The 20,540-nt window shown below is 37.1% G+C and overlaps 1 protein-coding gene across 1 annotated transcript in view; it reads left to right on the top strand.

The window, feature by feature from the left end:
• The window catches only part of LOC140239982 (exocyst complex component 3-like), a 53,611-nt gene extending 34,379 nt beyond the window's left edge, over positions 1–19,232 (top strand). Inside the window, exons 11-25 of the mRNA XM_072319791.1 lie at positions 403–486; positions 2,686–2,759; positions 3,949–4,044; positions 4,508–4,574; positions 5,870–5,962; positions 9,708–9,801; positions 10,351–10,421; positions 11,489–11,542; positions 12,175–12,266; positions 13,103–13,174; positions 14,043–14,201; positions 15,124–15,241; positions 17,023–17,106; positions 18,396–18,488; positions 18,801–19,232. Of these exons, the coding sequence (XP_072175892.1) occupies positions 403–486; positions 2,686–2,759; positions 3,949–4,044; positions 4,508–4,574; positions 5,870–5,962; positions 9,708–9,801; positions 10,351–10,421; positions 11,489–11,542; positions 12,175–12,266; positions 13,103–13,174; positions 14,043–14,201; positions 15,124–15,241; positions 17,023–17,106; positions 18,396–18,488; positions 18,801–18,881 (1,332 nt within the window). The 3' untranslated portion in view covers positions 18,882–19,232. The remainder of the gene's footprint in view (positions 1–402; positions 487–2,685; positions 2,760–3,948; positions 4,045–4,507; positions 4,575–5,869; positions 5,963–9,707; positions 9,802–10,350; positions 10,422–11,488; positions 11,543–12,174; positions 12,267–13,102; positions 13,175–14,042; positions 14,202–15,123; positions 15,242–17,022; positions 17,107–18,395; positions 18,489–18,800) is intronic.
• The last annotated feature ends 1,308 nt before the right edge of the window (positions 19,233–20,540 follow it).

Genomic DNA, 20,540 nt, shown 5'->3' with positions numbered 1-20,540 from the left:
TGTGGTCAAATTACAGCGTTTTGTGATGCTGTATCCAAAGAAGCACTTTAAAGCTGAGATGTTGAGATGTACCTTCTCATTTTACCATTTTTCAATGATACATGTATAAGATGTCTTCACTTGACTATTTCCCTCCCTCCCCAATGCTCCCCCCCCCCCCAAAAAAAAAAGAAAGGAATGGAGATTAAATCTACGAAAAGAGATTTTAAAAATATGTGGAGTGCTGTAAATGCCTTGGGTCTAAACCCGAAGAAACTTTGACATTAACTTTGACCTCTGCTGTTCAGAAACTGGAAGTATCATATTTGGGCCCGCTTTGGATGTAGACGCTCAGTAAGTTCATAATTCATTTTGTATTGTATGCTTGACGCAAATTTTTCCCTTTCTTTTCTTTCTTTCCAGTTCCTGTGTATACCCCTCTTCCCGCCGTGCTATGACATCTACGCATTCTTCATCAAGAAATACATCAATTGCGTTTCTGCGCATGTGAGTTGCCAATCGTTTTTTGCCCTGAATCACATCAGCACTAAAAAGTCGCTAGTATGCAAATAATAAATGTTTATGAGTGCAATGAACGAATATTTCACGAGGTGAAAGATGAAATGATCCACTCAACGAGGCGCAGTTGAGTTGAGTAAATCAATCATTTCATCTTTAACGGAATGGAATATTCTGTCTATTGCAAGAATGAAAAACATTTATTATTTGTTTTAAACACCTAAAATGGATTCTTGTTGTTTGATTTTTATGAATTTTAAGAAACATGAGAGAATGTGCAAGATCTGAGTGCTTACTGAGCAATTTAGGCTAGCGCTGTCACATACCTACTGCAAACACAAGCGTTTTACATGCGTAGTGTGCTGGGCTCTCGGGGTACATGCAATGGATCAAATTGTATGGATCCTAGATTGCACGGTAAATGGAGCCACAATTACACAAATGATGACGTTATAGTAAAATGTGACGAATGATCAATAACAAACAACCAATGAAATGACAAGGATCTATCTAGGTGTTATATAAATATGAATATTTAGCTAAGGGCAGACTCTAAAAGAGCAGACTCTAAGCTTGAAAATGATGTATAACTCAATACAAATAGACTTTCCTAACCTCTCTAGATGATAGAAAGAACATATACGCTGAAAAACTGTGTACTGAGAAAAGAGGCTTAGACGTATAGGCCCGAATTCACGAAGGTGGTACAAATAAAACCATGGTTTAAACCATGGACAAAAACCATGGAGCGCCAAGTGTCGCACGGAATATTTCATTACGAAATTGGTCATTTCGTTGACAACATGACCGTTTCGTTAACGAAATTATCATTTCGTGGACGTAATGTTCATTTAGTTACAAAATGTTGTCATTTCGTTACAAAATAATCATTTCATTGACGAAATGACTGATTTTTTTAACGAAATATTCCATGCGACACTTGGCACTCCATGGTTTTTGTCCATGGTTTAAACCATGGTTTCATTTGTACCACCTTCGTGAATTCGGGCCTTAGGGTCTACTCAAATACTGTAAAAGTGGATATTTTCGCGCGACTAATTTTTCGCGCTAGGCCGGGTCAGAAGATTTTCGCGTGTTTTTAATTCCGCGGAATCCAGACATCACGCACAGGAACGTATGGCAAGCAAAAATATTCACGTGTTTTTATTTTCGCGCTAGTGTCTGGTTGCGCGAAATGCGCGAAAATTTTAACACCGCGAAAATTTCCACTTTTACAGTACTTAATCTCTCAAAGCTGCGCTCTGTGCTGTGAATGGGACCTCCCCCCCAAAAAAAAAAAAATAAATAAAAAATAAATAAATAAATAAATAAGTAATAATAATTAAAAAAATTTAAAAGAATAAAAAAATAACCCCAACAAACAAACAACAACAACAGGATGTAAAAATCCATAACAACCATAATAAAGGGATTATCAGATTAAGCTGATATTGTGCGTACTCTACTAGCATCAATGTTTGAAAAGTTATTAGAGTTGAAAATGGAGAATGTGGAAAGGGTTTTTAAGAAATAAAAATGGGCATCTGAGACATATACAATCACACTATGGTACAAAAAAGAGTGTTCTTGAAATACTGCAAAAAAAAAAAAAATCACATTTTCCCATTCATGTTTATGATCTGAAACAAGAAAAATGAGGACAAAGAATTGCTCTTCATAAAATATAACAAAATAAAGATTGACAAGACTGACCCATTTCACCTATTTTGAGTTCTCACGGAAAATCGGGGCGCGCAACTTTCTTCACATTTGTTTCATTTGTGCCATTAGCCTAAAGGGTTTGAGAGAGATAACAATTTTACAATGTCTGTCTGCCCCTATGTCCCTAATCCCACTATTACAATTCAAAACGAACTTTTTTTTTTCACCATCACTGTCAGCAGAGAAATCAGCAAATATCTTGGAAATAATCAGCAAATATCATGAAAGTTGGGAATTTCGAAAAGTCTTCAAACATGACAATCTGTTGGCACTTGAAGATAATATATTGCAGCTGCCTTGGTCACATTACTTTGATGTGTAATTGCTGTGTTTATGTCGGTCTTTTTTAACTTCTTCTTTTTTTATACATTCAAGGTGAAAGTAAGACATAGGACATACATTGTATTTTCTGTTATTTTTGATAAACTCTATGAACTCTGTGTCCCTGATTCTCCCCTAAACCAGCTCGAAGACCTGATTGGTGGTGGCCTGGAACACAATGAGATCATTCAGATGCTGACCTGGATCACGGAATTCAAGTAGGTCCCCCTTTCCCTGTCAGTCGAAGTTGTGTTAACATCAGTCCCTCTGCAGAGACTTTTGAAAGCTAGATCTCCAGCACTTCCCCACTTTGGATAGCCTTAAAGGCATAATTAACCATTTGCAGATGAAACAAAAACCCAGCATTAGTGCTTTAAAATAGTTCTAAAATGTGAGTTAGGGATAGAAACAACCACTGTAAAAATTTGAATCGGTAAGATCGATGTTAAGTATTGTTAGATATACAAAATGTGAACAGCAGTTATAATAAAAATGTTTCCAGACTAAACCGTCTACAGTTACAGTTTATTAAGAAAAATACTGATACCTCCCTATATTTTAGGCTTTATTGCAATAAATTTATATGGTAGGCTGTTTTGTGGTACAACAGACCTACTCATATGCATCAAATGTGATATCTTGAACATTTTTAAAATCACTGCTCCCAAAGGTAAACAGGACCTTTAAATACTGTAAAACATGATATATTCGCTGCATGAATTTTTCGCGAATTGAAGCCGACGACCTTTCTTACGGCATGAAATTTTCGTGAACTGCCACTGGCATTCAATGCATATAGTGTAGACAAGAACTTTCGCATGCATTTTAAATTCGCGAAATTAAAATGCACGCGAAAATTCCTCGTTTTACAGTAGACCTCACTAGTCCAAATAGTGACAGCAGTTGGCTTGCATAAGAGTAATTGCATAGAAACATGTGTGCTTTATAGGAAGGAGGGAAGTTGATTTTGTTGGCATAGTCTGTAGTATCTTTAGTATGAGCAATGCATGGATATCCACACCAGGGACTGTAGAATGTTTCATAGCACACATGTGTGTGGGTAGTGCATTTGGGAGTTGCATCTAGGGTGCAATGTTTCTTCCCTTTACTGTATAGGCCAAATATTTAATGAGTCTAATTTCTTGTGAATAGGGACTTCCCAACAATTTTGCGTGTAGCTAAATCCACAATCCTGGAGTACAGTAATGAACAGTATAAATGTATGCATGCACATGGCATTCATAATGGGATCAGAGTAATTTTTTGTTGCATTTTTTTAAATTCGCAAATAGCACTCGACTTGCAAAATCTGTGAAAATAAGAACCTTGCGAAATACTAGTATATGGCATATTCAATACGCATGTGAACGAATTCATTTTTCTTCCTGATCGTGATGGCACCACCAGAGGAAGTATGTTGCTCGGCCATCCCGACCTTGACATCAACGTCAAGGAGCATCCTGACGTCCTGTCTGACCAGATGGTGGATGACCTCCAACAAGAGTGAGTAGATTGGCCTTCCCAGTGTGTTATGATTAACATGAGGATTTTGATGTGGCTAGTATTTCTATGACAGAGTTTAAAAAATAAAAAAAAGAATTATGTGACCTCTTTGTTATTCTTTTGAAAGCATCGTAAGAGCTAAATTTTTAAACTCATTCTTGATTTGCAACACACTCTAGAAATCGAAGTTCCTGGATTTCTTTCAAATTGGCAAGTTTTGGTAAGCTCAATATGTAACTCTCTGCAGATGTTTATTAACAGGAATTTAACCAGCTCCATCAAATCTTTTTTCCAAGATGAACATGCAGTGAAATTCAGTGTTGCCAAGTTGATGAGGATGAGGTGATAATTTCTGCCGCAAAAATTACCCCAGGACATGATGGGTTCTAATGATGGTACACATGAGAAGCTTGATTTATGTAAATCTCTTTCCCCTCTCGTGCCATTTTATTTTCCTCTTCAGATACATGAAGACGCTGCACTACAACATCCAGAAGTGGATGGCTAACGCGCTGGAGAGTGACATCAAGGTTAGGCATAGAGCTCTTTCAGATGATTGAAAAATTTGTCGTATTATCTCCTCTATGAAAAGTGATTGTTATCTTAATTTTGAGTTTTGGAGGCAAGCCCTACCTTAACTGTCAATAAAACTCACAAACACACCAGCTAGTGCAGCACAGGCAGGATTGCGTTACATTTCGTGCAGTCTGTAGATGGAAGTAAATATAGGGTGGAGCTATGAGCTCCACCTCATCAATCATGTTTTGGAGGTCAAGTACATTCAAAACACACACAACTCGTCATGCACAAATAAACGGATCGACCTGATGACCAATTTCGGAGAATGTCTGTGTTGCGATTAAAGGACTTTCTTAGTGAAAGAAATGTTGCTACGACCGGTTAACAGAGGACTGGGCAAAACTCCCGGTACGCTGCCATGAAGTGGCCCTTCACATTCGGGTCCACGTCTGGTGCTGATAGGCTAGGCTTGGGTCTGGGCGATGATTGCAAACCGGCCCTGATCCGTCGGCTCTGAGATATGGAGCACTTCTCTCCCTTCGTGCTTCATCTTGTCCAAAATTGTTCCAGTAAAAATATTTCGGTGGGGCATTTGCAGTACCATCTGCTAAATTTACTCCTTCCTGGAAATGTCTCGAACAAATATGCGAGTTTGACTTCAGGTCAAAGTGGTCTTTCCTGCAGAGCAGATTTTTCCACGCTCTCCGCTGAACCTTTTCTGTTGGGAACTTCACCCACGTAATGTCCTTCATCTATGGATATTTTCCATAATTTCGTAGTTTGGCATCATCGATCTAGCATTGGGAAGCTTCACAGAAGAATCCCATTTATCAAGTGTACAGTTACAGATTAGAAAATAACTCTGTTATTATTATTAGACAGAATTTGATTTGATCTCGGCATTCAGTGTGCATAACAGCGTACATTAATACATATCACGCGTTCATAACCAGAAGTTTATATCCCAAGAATGAAAGGTAAAAATATTAAAGCGCCACACGCATTCAGACTTGGAGAGCTATATGCGATAGGGAGAATTGTTAAATCCTCTTTTTCTCCCCTTTCTGTGAATCTGTACCCCCTATTAAGGCTCTCTTATTTCAATCATTTTTTTATTGGTTTATAGGGTCGTCCAAATTTGAAAAGTTATGTATCAGTTTGAAGTTGAGTGCTTCCTCAAAACTATGTAGAAAAGTGGAAATTCATTTTTAGCTCTGTGGTCACATCCTATGCATTTCTCTTTATTGGTGAAAACCAATATTTTTTTATCTCATCTTTTCCAAACCGTTTCGCTCCCCCCTCTCAGGACTGGCAGGGTGATACAGAGCCGGATGCCGACGGGGAGGGATACTTCAGGACCCAGATTGCCGTTATCATCTTCCAGATGATAGAACAGAATGTAAGAGATAGAGAGACAGATACAGAGAAGGAGAGATGGAGAGAGATATGTACAGACACATGTACAGATATATGTTGAGAGAGAAAGATATACAGACACATATACAAATATATATTGAGAGAGAAAGACATAGAGACACATATACAAATATATATTGAGAGAGAAAGATATACAGACACATATACAAATATATATTGAGAGAGAAAGATATACAGACACATATACAAATATATATTGAGAGAGAAAGACATAGAGAGGAAAAAAGAAAGAGATAGAGAATACACCACTGCACTGAGAAATGTGCTAAGCATGTACGTGTATACGCCCATAAATACTGCCATGATTCTTTAAAGGAAACCAAATGGATGAGGAGACTACTAGAGGTTGTGTCATCATGTGTGGACAACAATATAAAGAAAATATAAAGGGAATTCCACAAAAATTCACTTACAGTATGTAGCATGATGAAAGAGTACTTGACTATTACCGCTTTCAGAAAGCAGGAGTATTAATTGCTACCCTTTACATATGTCAGTATCAAGTTGATGGAATGTGTAATTTTCATGAAAAATGAATTTTTGTGGAATTCCCTTTATATTTTCTTTATTTTGCTGTCCACACATACGACATAATTTCTAGTAGTCTCCTCATCCAGCGGTTCCAACGCCAAAACTTTAAAAATTCATAACTTTTGCATCGATTGTCCAATTTTCCTTAAACTTTCCCTGACATGTTCTACTAATGTTGCTGCTTTCACTCAATCCACATTTCTCTTTGAGTTTTGGTTTCCTTTAACTGTTTTATGATCAGAGAAGCAGAATGCTGTCTTTTCCTACATAGCCAAAGTAGACATCCTCTCGGAAAACTTGTTTAATTGCTTTCAATTATTTGGCTCATAGTATCCCTTTTGAGGAAAATATCAGTTCATTAAAAAAAATGTAAAAAAAATTGCTATGTAATACATGTGACCCGATACAGCAAAAGGATCCCAAAGTCAGGGGATGTCCATTTTCTTTTTTTTTTTTTTTCTTTATATGTTTTATTGATTTCATCTATTGGCATACAAACATAAATCATTTCCAATTATGGTATACAAATAACACAAACAAGAAAAATAAGTTTGCGAAAAAAAGAAAGAGAGAAAAAGAGAAAAAAGGCAGCAAAGTAAAGGTACCGGTCGGCAAAGGTGCAGACAGCAATATAACAAGAGTATTTGAAAGTTAACAGGATAGATATATAAGATAAATATAACAAGGTAAATATACATATAACAAGAGTGGAATCATGATTTAAAAGGTACAATATGCATATGCACGTTACAAATCAAACTTCCATTTTTTGAAATGAGTTGGTAATTTGCCTCTCTTTTTTGCCAAATAATATTCTGTTTCCTTCAGAGTTCTAATAAAAGACTTTACTGCCACATAATTAGGATTACCACCTTTAAATTTGCACACATAAATGAAATATTTAACTGCCAGAAAAAGAAATGTCAAAAATTTATCCTTGATAACCCCAAAAAATTTATTAAAATCTGTTAAATTAAAATTTGAATCATACTTGTTATGTATTAAGCGTAACAAATCATTCCAAATGGGGCTTACCTTCTCACAATCACAAAAAAGATGTACTATTGTTTCTTCAACTTTATTGCAAAAACTACAATTTGGGGAGTTCTTCCGTTTAATCTTGTATAAAAAGGAATTCAAGGCTATGGTATTATGAAATAATCTAAAATAAAAGGAGCGTAAACGAGTATCTATAGTACATCTAAAGTTATTAATATGCACAGTTTCCCAATTAATATCATGCGGAAGAGCTACTTTACTGCCCCAAAATACATATCGTGAGTCTGGAACACACTCATCCAACAATATATTATAAGCATAACAGGGTACCTTTTTCGTTTTAACCAAATGCTCGGAGAGGGTATCAATAACATCAACATTTGTGTTACTTGGGTTATCAAGCCACTCATGAGGAATATGTTTAATTAAAAAGTTGTATTTTCTTCTATCAGATTTGGGAACTTCAAAGTCTAACACAAATTCTTCAAATAATCTATAACCAGGTAAAGGTGGATTAACTAAGTCTGCAATTGTACGAACATTTTTAGCATACCAAGTATCATAATATAAAAACTGCTTAGATTTTGAACGAATTAGTCTGTTAAACCACAGTGACTGACATAAAACAAGGTCTGAAAATTTATGTCCAAAATAAACAAAAGAAGCCTTCTCTCTGAAACTGTACCATGTACGTAAAGATTCTGCTAACTGTATGTTATTCAAAGATCTCAATATACATTCAGGAGCATAAGATTTCCATAACACATCTCTGTCTGCATTAAATTTTTCTAAAAAGGATACTTCAATAGTCTTCCACAAACAATTATAGTCTTTATCAAGCAAACATTTCACCCAGGACATTTTTTGAGCAAGTGCGAACATCTGAACATCAGTCATTCGCAAGCCACAGTGAAGATAATCGTTACACATCATTTTTCTCTGCACCCTATCTCGACCTCCATTCCAAATGAATTTATAAAATAACTTATTGAGTCCTTTAAAAAATAGGGGAGGTATCTTTATACAAAGAACAGAAAATAAATACAATAACTGTGGTAACACCAGAGATTTTAAGACACATATTTTACCAATTAAGGAAAGATTTCTCATTCGCCAACAATTGAGAGTTTGTTCAATTCTTTTCAATCTCTCTTTATAATTAAGATCAAAAAGTAATCCAAGATTGAGAGAAAAATTAATTCCTAATGACTTAAAATTTGAGGTTTTCCAATTAATTCCTTGAGCTGAAGGAGGAAATTCCTGACACCCCTTTTTACTTCCAATCCATATAGCTTCTGATTTACTTCTGTTAATTTTACAGCCAGATAATGGGATGTCCATTTTCTGAAAATGATATGGCCTTATTCCCCTGCTCTTCCACTCCATTTTGTATATAACATGACTCATAAAAATACTCGGTTGCGGAGATATCAATGATTTTATGAGAACATGTTGAGAGATCTAGGAATTCAGCATTTCGAGAAAACCACCTTCAAAGTTTTCCTTCTGACGCAATCGTGATCACGGGGAGGTAGGATAATTTTCACCTCTGGACAACATCCTTTACTATCTGTGATATAAGGGAGTTCATGGTTAGCACATGTCTCATTTGACCCGTACACCACAGACTTTCAAATAACATGGAAAGGACCTGTGACAGAGCATTTTTTGTTGAAGCATGCCACCTTTGTAATCAATGTCAATGAATTGCGTGTGCAGCTTTTGTTAAACATTATTGATGAATCACTTTCACCTGTGCGTTCTAACAAGGTGAAACACACAACTTAACACTCCGAATCCTCATTTGCCTGAGGATTCTTTTCATTTGAAAGTCAATGGCAAATACACAAACATTCTCATTTGACCTTTATTTTGCACATGCGCAAATCGCAACCGTGAACTCCCTTATTGTGTCAACTGCCTGTTTAGTGAGTGGTCTATGAATAATTCCTAAATGTGACAGACAAATAGTAAATAAATAATTAAGGAAGTACAATGTACACTTGAACTTCTTAGAGAGGTTAGGTTGTAATAATGTACCTCATTATGTAGAGTATCTCGGCATAACCCATCTAAATATTACCATGTTAAATGTAATCACGCACAATCAGGCATGTTGTGCAACTTCATTGAAGTGATCTCATTACCGTAGTGTTTTTGGTTGGTCGATTCTGCAGCTGCAAGTATCCAATCAGATCAGCAAGGACCTGACCACCAAGGTGGTGCTGCTGTGTGTCGAGGAGATTCAGGGATTCATCGACACTTACAGGGGTGAGTGGCACCACTTTTCCATTTAACCCATCGCTTACCTCCATCTGATGTGCAATGTATTAACCCTATGGGGAATGGTCAGCTCTGAGAGGGAAAGGATTAACTGAATAAAGACAGTCTGAAGTGATATTATGTGGATGTTCTGTGGGCGTCAACTCGAGGGGTTTTCTTGGAAATCAGTGCCAACCATGTTCAAGAAAAGAAAAAAATTACCCTGCACTTCAGCCGATCATGTGGGAGGTGAATGAATACACTGACTTACGCAGAGAAGTAGTTTTGTAATGGTCTGATATGCAACAACAACAACATCATATTACTGCTTCAGACAGCCTTATTTAAATGAATTCTGAAAATATTGCATGACCTGGGCTAACATTGCTTGATTTGAATATGAGTGCAATACGTATGCGCCCCTTAATAGGGCAGTAGTGTATGGCGTCCCGTGAAATGCTCTAGTACAGGTGCAGACAAGCCATAGTACCTGTTTTAGTGTATAGCTGAAATGAGAGATATAGATTATAATGACATTTATTGCTGCTCTTCATCCAGACGCCATCAAGGAGTACAAGACCAAGCACATGGCCGACAGGAGTATGCCCAGGTTCTTCTTCCAATACATGGTGAGTTACATTTCAGCACCGCTCAGCCATGGCATCCTTTGCCATCAGCATTTCTATCTGTGCCGTTATTGGCAAGTAGACGTGACATGTAGGGTTGCTGTCACCTAAAGGGAGAAATTTTCCCAAGCACATGCATACATTCAGTGAAGATTAGTCAAGCACTCAATGAATAAATATTTTTTGGGAAAAAAAAAGTTTGACAGTAAGCGAGTGATGCCTTTTTAAACTTGTGTGTAATTCAGGGTGCTGCCCACCATGGATAGGAACTCTACAACTATTTCTGATGTCTCAGTAGTAGAACAATGTCATATGTGACCCTCTACAACAAAAGGGTCCAAAAGTTGGGGGAGGACAATTTTCTGAAAATGACATGACATTATTCCCTTGCTCTTTCACTCTAGTTTCATATATAACACGACTCATAAAAGTGCTCGGTTGCGGAGATATCGACGATTTTATTAGCGCATGTCGAGTGGTTTAGGACATTAACGTTTTGAGAAAACTGTCTCCAAAGTTTTCCTTCCAACGCTATTATGATCAAGGGGAGGCAAGACTGTTTTTCACCTCTTGACAATAGAAGGTATGCTCCTAGCGACCTCTGTGATGTTCATTCAAGCTTAGCGCCAGCGGGCTATGCACGACCAATCAGTAACCAGGATGCCACACACTGACCAGTAAGATCACTCCCTTGTTGCTACGGGCGGAGTCTAGCTGCGGCGCTAAATCCAAATCTTTGGACACGTTTCCGTTCCGTTGAAAGTTGGAAAATCATTGCCTAGAAAAACGTTCATTTCTTGCCTTTCCTTTTTTAGCTTCGAAATTGGGGAAGATGATAGACGATACAGTAGACTACAAAATTATGCTAAAAACAGAAATCTGATCATTTTGACTGATTTTGGTGATCTGACTTCAAACGCAATTTTCTCGGCTCAGCCGTCAGCGACTTTAGGATCCTTTCTTCTTCTTTTTTTTGTGGTGGGTCACATATTTGTGAGATGAAAGTGTTGTCACAGTGTGAAGCAGACAGAGACCCCTTACTTTTGTTCTCTGTTCATTCTCTTTGGCAGGTTGCCATTGTAAACAACTTTCACTCCTTCATTGAATTCACCAAACAACTGGAGGTACGTATAAAGAGGAAGTTTTTCCCGTAAATTCACAGTAATGAAAATTAATGAGTACCATCATTTTTCAGGCACTTTCCAGCAGTTTCTTTCAGATATCACGCAATTTCATCAGTGATTCCAAAATGGTATTTTCATAATCTTCATTGCATGGGTCAGACTTAAACTTAAGCTCAGGATGTTGTGATGTTTCTACTCAGAAAGATAAGCTTTACCAAGGTCTCATCCATTCACAATGCTTTGCAAGCAATCTCATACCATCAGAGGAAGAATGGAAAGATGTTTTTAATGTCTATGCATATTCATATCTAATTCATCTTGTGTGAAAAAAAAAAAAAGCTTTATTCATGGTACACTGCAGAGTGAGTTTATATATATCCAGCTTGTGATGTATAATGTACATCTACCCCTCCTCCTCGCATTACAGTGCGCTCCTGTTATAACGAACATGGATATAATGAGATTCCCGTTACAACTAAGTAAAAATTCAGGCCGCAACATTATCCACTCTATGTGTTTTTATTGTCTATTTGTTCGGTTATAATGAAATTTCGATATAACGAAAGAAAACTGCCAGTCCCGAGGACTTCATTATAATGGGAGTCCACTGTATTCTCTTTCTTTGTGTTCAGAGGAGACATCTCAAACTTCCAGCAGGAGAGACAGGGTCAACGTCCGTCTTCCAGAGTCTGATCGATGGATTCAACAAGCTTGCAGGAGAGAGGTGAGTGTTGGCAAACTGAGGAGAACGGAAAAACGGATACAGTGCTCACCCTCTTTAGTGGGTTCACTGATGAATTGCAGTAAATGTCACCAAAACAGACTTTTTTGTACGTGTGCTTTAAATACCACTTAGTCGATTTTGCAATACTTTTCTTGGCATATATTTTTGGCTGGAACACATCAGGTGTCTCTCTTTAATCTCTAAAAATCATTACTAAATCCCTAAAGCGGAAGTACCGGTATTAAAGCTTGTCTCTTGACTGCTCCCAATTAAATGGGGGCCACTGTGTAGCACTATTCTCATGATCAGACATTTAGGTATTTTAATAGAGGCGGTTGGAGTGAAAATAAACCCACGATCAGTGCACGATTGGCATAATTTTTGAGACAACGTTATCTACTTTGAAATTCAATCTACTCTGAAGGCTTTGATATTTTCTGAAACTGTCGGATATGGTCCATCGTAATATTTCTGATATCCACAAGAAATGTTATTGATAAATTATGTAGAAGAATGGTAAATTGCTGATTTTGAACGCCGATACCGTGTCGTCTGAATCACCACATAGATTCATGTACTGTATGCTTGTGCATGCAAACATGCATTCACACCGGCATGGATTCACACTGCAGCTTCACTCATGTATGTTGGGGTGAGCTATGTGTTTTCACTCCAGCTATACTGGGACTGACGTATACCCAAACATGAAAATAAAGATTTTGCAAAAGTCTTACTATATCATCACTTCAATATCAATACTTGTCTTTCTATTCTCTCTATCAAATTCTCTACCTCATATTCTCTTTCTCTGATTTTTTTTTTCTCTCATCTTCAAGTCTTGGTGACCTGCTGTGGGAGATGTTTCTTGATCTGGAGCCCCACCTTAACCAAATTCTCACCAGACCTTGGTAAGCACTCCTCCACCTTAAACCCAGTCTTGGTTCCGTGAAAAACCTTACATGAACAAGTAACCTTACGGCACAATGTGCCTGGTTGATACCGTTTGCTGACTACTAGTATTGGTAGTAGGGGGGGGGGGGGGGACCACAAGGGGCTGATATGATTTGCCTGTCATTGTGGCGTGGGTATTTGGGTAGATTACTTCACAGGATTCAGCCCCTTGCTCTTTGCAATGGATGAATGAATGAGGCGGGACAATGGAACACATCAGTGAAAGTTTAAGGAAAATCAAACAATCGATGCAAAAGTTATTAATTTTTGAAGTTTCTGTGCCACTACTGCTGAATGAAAGGCTACCCAGTTTGTAATGTCCCATGCTTTTATGTAGAGAAAATCTAAAGAAAATTCCCAAAATGACCTTTTTTTTGGGGGGGGGGGGGAGAGGGGGGAAGTACATATTCATTTAACTTTTTACTGAGATATAGATGGTAAAAGTAATAACATTCCCCCTGCCTCTTGAGGGAGGCTTGTCAAATGTTTTATGGTTTACAGTATGTATGAATTCATGATTCAGGGTAGGAGCTTTTATGAGATCTGAATGTCAGATTTGTGTGACTCTGAAAATGTGATCACTGGGTGTCAAGTTTGTACCTCGGGGAGATCCAAACTTAGGTAATGATTTTAACTGGCAGGGCCATGTAGAAGAGCAGTGCGCAAGATTAAGAGGCTAAAAAAGACAATACTGTTATTATCAGTGCTTATAATTTGCACAAATACTGGGTCTTACTTCTTTGGTGGAGATCAGATTTAAAAGCAGAGCCGGTGCAATTGAAGGGATTAAATTCTTAATGTGTTTTGGCCTCCTCTGGAATGCAGGTTCCATCACAGCGCATCCCCTGCCCTGGATACAGTGTGTATCACCATAGAGGATTACTACAATGACTTCAGCCACCTGAGACCAAACTACTTCAAGTCTCTCATTGAGGAGCTGGAGAAGAGGACGGTGGTGGCCTATGTCCGGGGGATGCTGGAGAAGTGAGTGGTCCATCCCTCCATCTTTCATCTCGCCTCCTCTTGCTCTTCTGTTCTTTCTCTTCAGTTTCTTCTGTTCTTTCCTTCTACTGCCTCATTTATTGCCTCTTTGCTCATATCTGTCTGCCTTTATATCTCACTCTTTCTTCTTCTTTTTTTTTTTTTTTTTTTGAAAGGGTATTATATTGATTAACATCCACTGCAGCCCGCAGGCTGAATTGCAGACATCTTGCAGAAATGAGCATGATTACTTGAAAACATGTACAAGATTGTATAAATACATACATAGAATAAAAAATATCAAACATACTCATCTTAAATACTGCACAGTATCAACATTTACAACAAAGCAAACACAAATTTTGCATTTACAACACCAATATTCTCATCATCATAAATAATCAAAATTGCTAGAAATACCCTTGAAGTTCAACGTCTTTCTCATCTTCCGTTTCTTCTTTTTTACTTTCTCTCCTTTTCCTTTTCCTTTTTTAACTTTACTTTCTTCTTCCAATTCTCTGACTTCAACCTCATTTCATTCACTAATATTATCCAAAATTGATTATCATTATCTTAACCACACATGTTAAATATTATTACAATAAAACCACCATTTACATTATTACTGTAACAACAATCAGTGTCACATTCACCAAAAATATATTATTTATCATTACTCAAAACATAGGGTTTATGTCTCAATGTAATTGTTCAAACATACAAAAAGAAATACAAATTAGAGATTGCCATCAAAAATTGATCACTTTGAATATTGGTATGGTGGTGTCAAATAGCAAAACTGAAGGAATATTAGCATTTTCATTTGAAATCTGTCAGATGTTCACAAAGCCAGTGTGAATAATTCCATGCGACATTGCAGGAGCAAACTAACATGAATACATTATTTTTTGTCCGCTCCTGCCAGACGCATGACGTTCAGGACGTACGAGGAGCGCAAGGAGGCGGCCGAGAAGATCACGCGGGAGAGCGACACCCTTGATAGACTCTTCTCAAGGCTGAATCATTCCGAGGAAAGGGGAATGGTAAGTGTGACACACCTTAAAACATTCGTACAGCGTGGGATACCAGGAGCTTGGATCAGGTAGATTTTGTCCCTAGAATTTAAAGTGTCTTGATTAAAATTCCAAGAAACAAAGAGAAGAAAGAAAAATCAAATGTTGCAGGGGAAGAATATCTATTTTGGAATGCATGGAGCATGCAAAATAATCTTCTTAAAATATCTTGATTTTTTTTTTCTTTTTGCATGAAACAGGAAATCATTTCAAGGGTTAAATGTAGTTTTAGTCATCCATCTTTCTTGTCTTTGAAGTTTTTTAGAGCATGGCTGCATGGAGAAAACCCCCTCCCCTCCACCACCTCCTCCAATATGAAAGACAGAGAGAGTCGGAGAAATTAGAGGGAAAAAAGGTCTTGTGCCAGGAATGTCACTCTGTGACAGACACTGCACCGTAAAAGAGTCCATTATAATTATCATTATCATTATCAGTAGTAGTAGTAGTAGTGGTAGAAGTAGTAGTGTCATCATCATCATTATCATTACTGATATTACTTTTATTATCATCATTTTTTATATCATTATTATCTTTATCATCATTATTAATATCATTATCATTATTATCATCATCATCATCATCATGCTCGATAAAATTACAATCTCCCTCTGCTTTTTTTTTTATCATTTTATTTTTTTTCTACATCAAAGTAATGAGTATATTCGTTTAAATGATCAAATTTTCACTCACTCTCTCCCCACCTGCCATGTTCTGTCATACAGATTGGGTCATCGTCTCCATGGGTAATTCATATATTGTTATTGTTTATTACAATATTAATAGGAATGATTATTGATATTATCATTATTTTCATCGTTAATATTATTATTATTATCATCATTAATTATTATTATTGTTATTATCAATATTATTATTACTATTATTATTATATAGTGTTATCATTATTATTATTATTATTATTATCATTATTTTTATTATTATTATTGTTATTATCAATATTATTATTACTGTTATTATTATATACTAGTAGTAGTAGTAGTAGTAGTTGTAGTAGCAGTAGTAGTAGTAGTAGTAGTAGTTGTAGTAGTAGTAGTAGTAGTAGTAGTAATAGTAGTAGTAGTAGTTGTAGTAGTAGTAGTAGTAGTAGTAGTAGTATCATCACCATCATCATCATCATCATGCCCAATAAAATTACAATCACTCTTTGCTTTATCCCATTCATTTTTATTTTTTTCTACATCTAAGTAATATATATATTCGTTTTGATGATCAAATTTTCGCTCACTCTCTCCCCATCCACCATATTCTGCCATACAGATCGGGTCAGCGTCGCCATGGGTAAATTCATATATTCCAGTGGTTTTCCTCGGCTTTGCTATAGTTTCGCCCTGTCGTGTAATCGCAGCATTCTATTGTTTCATTTCAGTGGATATACATTTAATGTGTGATGACGTGGTCGTAAGTTCAGATTGTGAAATGAGAATTAGATTTCACTACTCTTTGACGAAGAATATGCAGAATTATGTCTTCCATTAAATTAATTGAATGATTTGAATTGTCAATTACTCACTTTGTTCATCAAAAATAAGAAAAAGAGAAATTTGTCTTACAGGATTGATATGTGCATGAATATTAGTGAGATGTGACCTTATTAGGCTATGACTGTATTAGCTATGCAATGTGTTGTATGGACACCACAGCCAATGTGTAAAGCTGTGTGTGACAAATCAACCCTGGCTCTTGATTGTGGCATCGCTCCGTTTCTGTCGACCCCCCCCCCCCCCTTCCAGGAGCCGTCGCTGTGTGAGGTCATTCCACTAATGACCGAGGTCATCCGCATGGAGGACACATCCATGCTGACCCTTGAGATTTCGGTGAGTGTCCAGAATCCATGTCACATGTGTTCCATGGTTGCGGGCTGATATAGTGTTAGTAGAATGAACCTGTTCAATTAATGGTCTATTCACATGGTGATTTTTCATACATATGCCAGCTCAGCATAAAAAGTGTCATTTGTGCCAACTGGGCATGTTGGTTTTTATATTCACTAAAATGGGCATCTGAGATGTAATGATTATTCAAATAATATCTATAAAGGGTGCTTGCCAGCACATCCACCTGACAGCTAAAGGTGCTATTTGGCAATATCAGTAGAAAAAGATTGATACATTCTATGCACCATAATGAAATGGATGCTTTTCCAAGTTTTAATTGATGGATCATTCTTGTCACCCGGTCTATGCAAGTTCATCCTTTGAACTTGACTAATGAATTCCATAAGTTGTTCTGTCAGGCAAGCTTTTGCATTTTGTTGCTTTGAAAATGAGTAAAATGCCTATTAAACCAACTGAGGAAAAAAAGGGTAATTTGTACCCGTGTGCACATGAGCTAACTCCGAACTGGCTTATTCATAGACATCTTGATAGCAACATCATACTTTTTTACATTTTGAAACACTTCAGTGCTACAGTAACTTTAATCTTAATCCGATGGAACTTTTTTTTTTTTTTTTGTACTGCTCAGTCAGTAAAGTGCAATTATTCTCTATATTAAGTTTTAAGGACACTCTCCTTTTACAAATTCCAACATGTAAAACAAAAGTAACACTGGGAGACAGAGCATTTGCCTGTGCTGCTCCCAAACTCTGGAATGATCTACCATTAGAAGTCCGGAAATCCCCAACCGTAGCAGTTTTTAAATCACGGCTAAAAACACATCTTTTCATTTAATTGTTTATTATTATTAAGCACATCAGAAGCTTTTGCAGCGCAGAAGAATATATGTCTATAGGTTTTGCGCTTTATAAATTGATATATTATTATTATTATTATTATATTAAGCCACCGTTATGTTAAAAGTGACTTTGTAAGAAGGTAAATGTCAGTATCTCACAGTATATCGGAATATTTGCTTCATAATATTATGCTATGCTGTGTGATTGCTGTTCTTGATTTGTGCACAGCGAGGAGGCAGCAAAATTTTCTTCGCTCACCATCAGAGTTTGATTTTACCATATTGAGCTTTCGTCTGCCATTTTCTGCAGGCTTCATCAGACTGGCATTGACTGAGGAGGCAGAATTACAACTTTGACACACATTCAGAGTGTTAGGAAGTGAAACTAACGAAGCTTTTCTTATCGGTTCTTTGGTCCCTTTTTGTTTAGACACTGGTCCATCGCTACCCAGACATAAGGACAGATCATTTGGTCAACCTCCTTGTGACCAGGGGCGACCTAACAGTGCAGCTAGCCAAACAGGTCAGTTTAACTTTCTTTGCTTTGTCTCCATTCAGATTCATCCATTTATCATCTGCTATCCTATCTGTTCATTCATTTTTCTGTCCATCAGTTCCTTCTATCCTTTTATCAATTTATCCATCAGTCCATCTAGCCATTAACTCATCCATCTTTCAAGCCATCCCTCAATCCTCCTATCCATTATGTTATATGTTGTGTGCCTCACCAATGTATGTGTCATTATCCCGGGCACACCTTCCTAGAATGCGAGCATGTATGAACATGTGTTATCATTTCTTTTTCTTTTCTTCTCTTTTTTCTTTTCCTGTCCAGCTTGTACTTGACACTCTTGGTGAGGAGGCAGAGAGGCAGATACACACGAGGACCATCTTCTCTGACGTACCCACAAAATAGACTTATGGGAGTAGAAAAGTATGCACAGACAGAGAGTGATTTATGTCAGAAGAGATATTGAAACTTACTTAACATGAGCTTATATAATTGAAGGAACAATGACCTCTGTAAACATATGGGCATTTGTCAAGTTAAGTGTCACTGTAAAAGTGACTGTAGACATGCATGATAAGAGGCTGGCTGTTGAGATGTTATGCAAAAAGAGTTTTCCTTATCTCTAGAACTCTTCTTCAAAATGCTTTTAAAGGGATCTTATAGTTTTGGTTGAGACCTAATTTCAGGTTTCTAACATTTTTTTTGTGTGTGTGTGTGATAATGAGAAACCTCTCATGAAATATGAAAGAGCATGTACACAGTGTAATTCCATGAGGAATTCAACATTTATTTGATGAAAATTGGTTTTGAAATGGCTTAGATATCCAAAACAGAGCGATTCTAGCAAAGTGTGGGACCCACACTTTATTACAATTGCTTTGTTTTACTTTGTTTTTGGATGTTTCAGTCATTCCAAACCCGATTTGCATCAAATAAACTTTGAATTCCTCTTAAAATGCTTTGCTCTGTACTATATCATAAGTGTTTTCTAGGTATCTCACAAAAAGTTAAAAGTCCAATTCTCATCTCCACCAATACTTTACTATCCCTTTAACATCATCTTGTCAATTAATTATTTTTTTTTTATGATTATTATTTTCTTTCTTTTTTTTAGGGCAACACAGTAGTGTTAACTTTTTTAACAGTAGCATTTTGTTAATGTAGCATTTTTGTTGCATCTAAAATGATCTTTAGGCAACTTTCCAGCATTACTTGCAACACTCCTTACAGGGTTTCTATCCTTGACTGATGGGTGAAAACAAAAAATGCTTGGGTTATTGAAACTGGAATTAAAAAAGAATAAGTGATTACACAAAGACTATGACACACAAAGACAAAATTGCCCTTTACTGTGTGCTGTTCCTAGGTCCAAGCTCAGGTGGTCATCTCTACTGCATGCGTGTTCTGGATTTTTTTTATTTAGGTAAAAGAGTTGTATTTGAGGGGCTCAATTCGGGGTTAAGATCCCATGAATTGTTTGAATAGGGGATTTTTTTTTGGGGGGGGGGGGATTTTTACCCAAAATTTGTTTAATTATGAGGTGGTTTTCAAATCATTCCCAAACAGTGGAATAATTGTGGACACTCTTCACCATGGCAATCTTCCATTATTTATGGTAAAATTTTACTGGCTTTCCTGCCAAAAACCTGTTTTATGGGGTAATTTTGCTGGCTTCCCTTCTATAAACCTGTGATAGTGGGTCAAAATCCCAACCCCTTTCAATCCTTAAAGGGGGGCATCTCTAAGAATCTGGAACAAGCATAGTATGCGTATGGTTGACGGGGGTGTGGGGGGGCAGGGTGTTGTTCCTGCAGACCCTTGCCACATCCTGTGTAAAAAGAAGGGGCATTGCATATTGTGTTATGATATGATGTGTTAAAAATATTGGGCCACACTGATCGCCTTTCTACCCTTGAGTGGCTAGATAAGAGAACCAACTATGTGTGGCCTTCCAGTTGGTTTCATGGGAGGACAATACACAATCTGAACAGGACCAAAAAGGAATCAAGCGTGATCACTTGTAGGAGTCATGTAGCCCAAAAATATCGACAGAGAAGGGCATAT

The sequence above is a fragment of the Diadema setosum genome, chromosome 16 (genome assembly GCF_964275005.1).
Source record: "Diadema setosum chromosome 16, eeDiaSeto1, whole genome shotgun sequence".
Classification (NCBI taxonomy): domain Eukaryota; kingdom Metazoa; phylum Echinodermata; class Echinoidea; order Diadematoida; family Diadematidae; genus Diadema; species Diadema setosum.
This window is presented reverse-complemented; position numbering and strand designations above follow the sequence as displayed.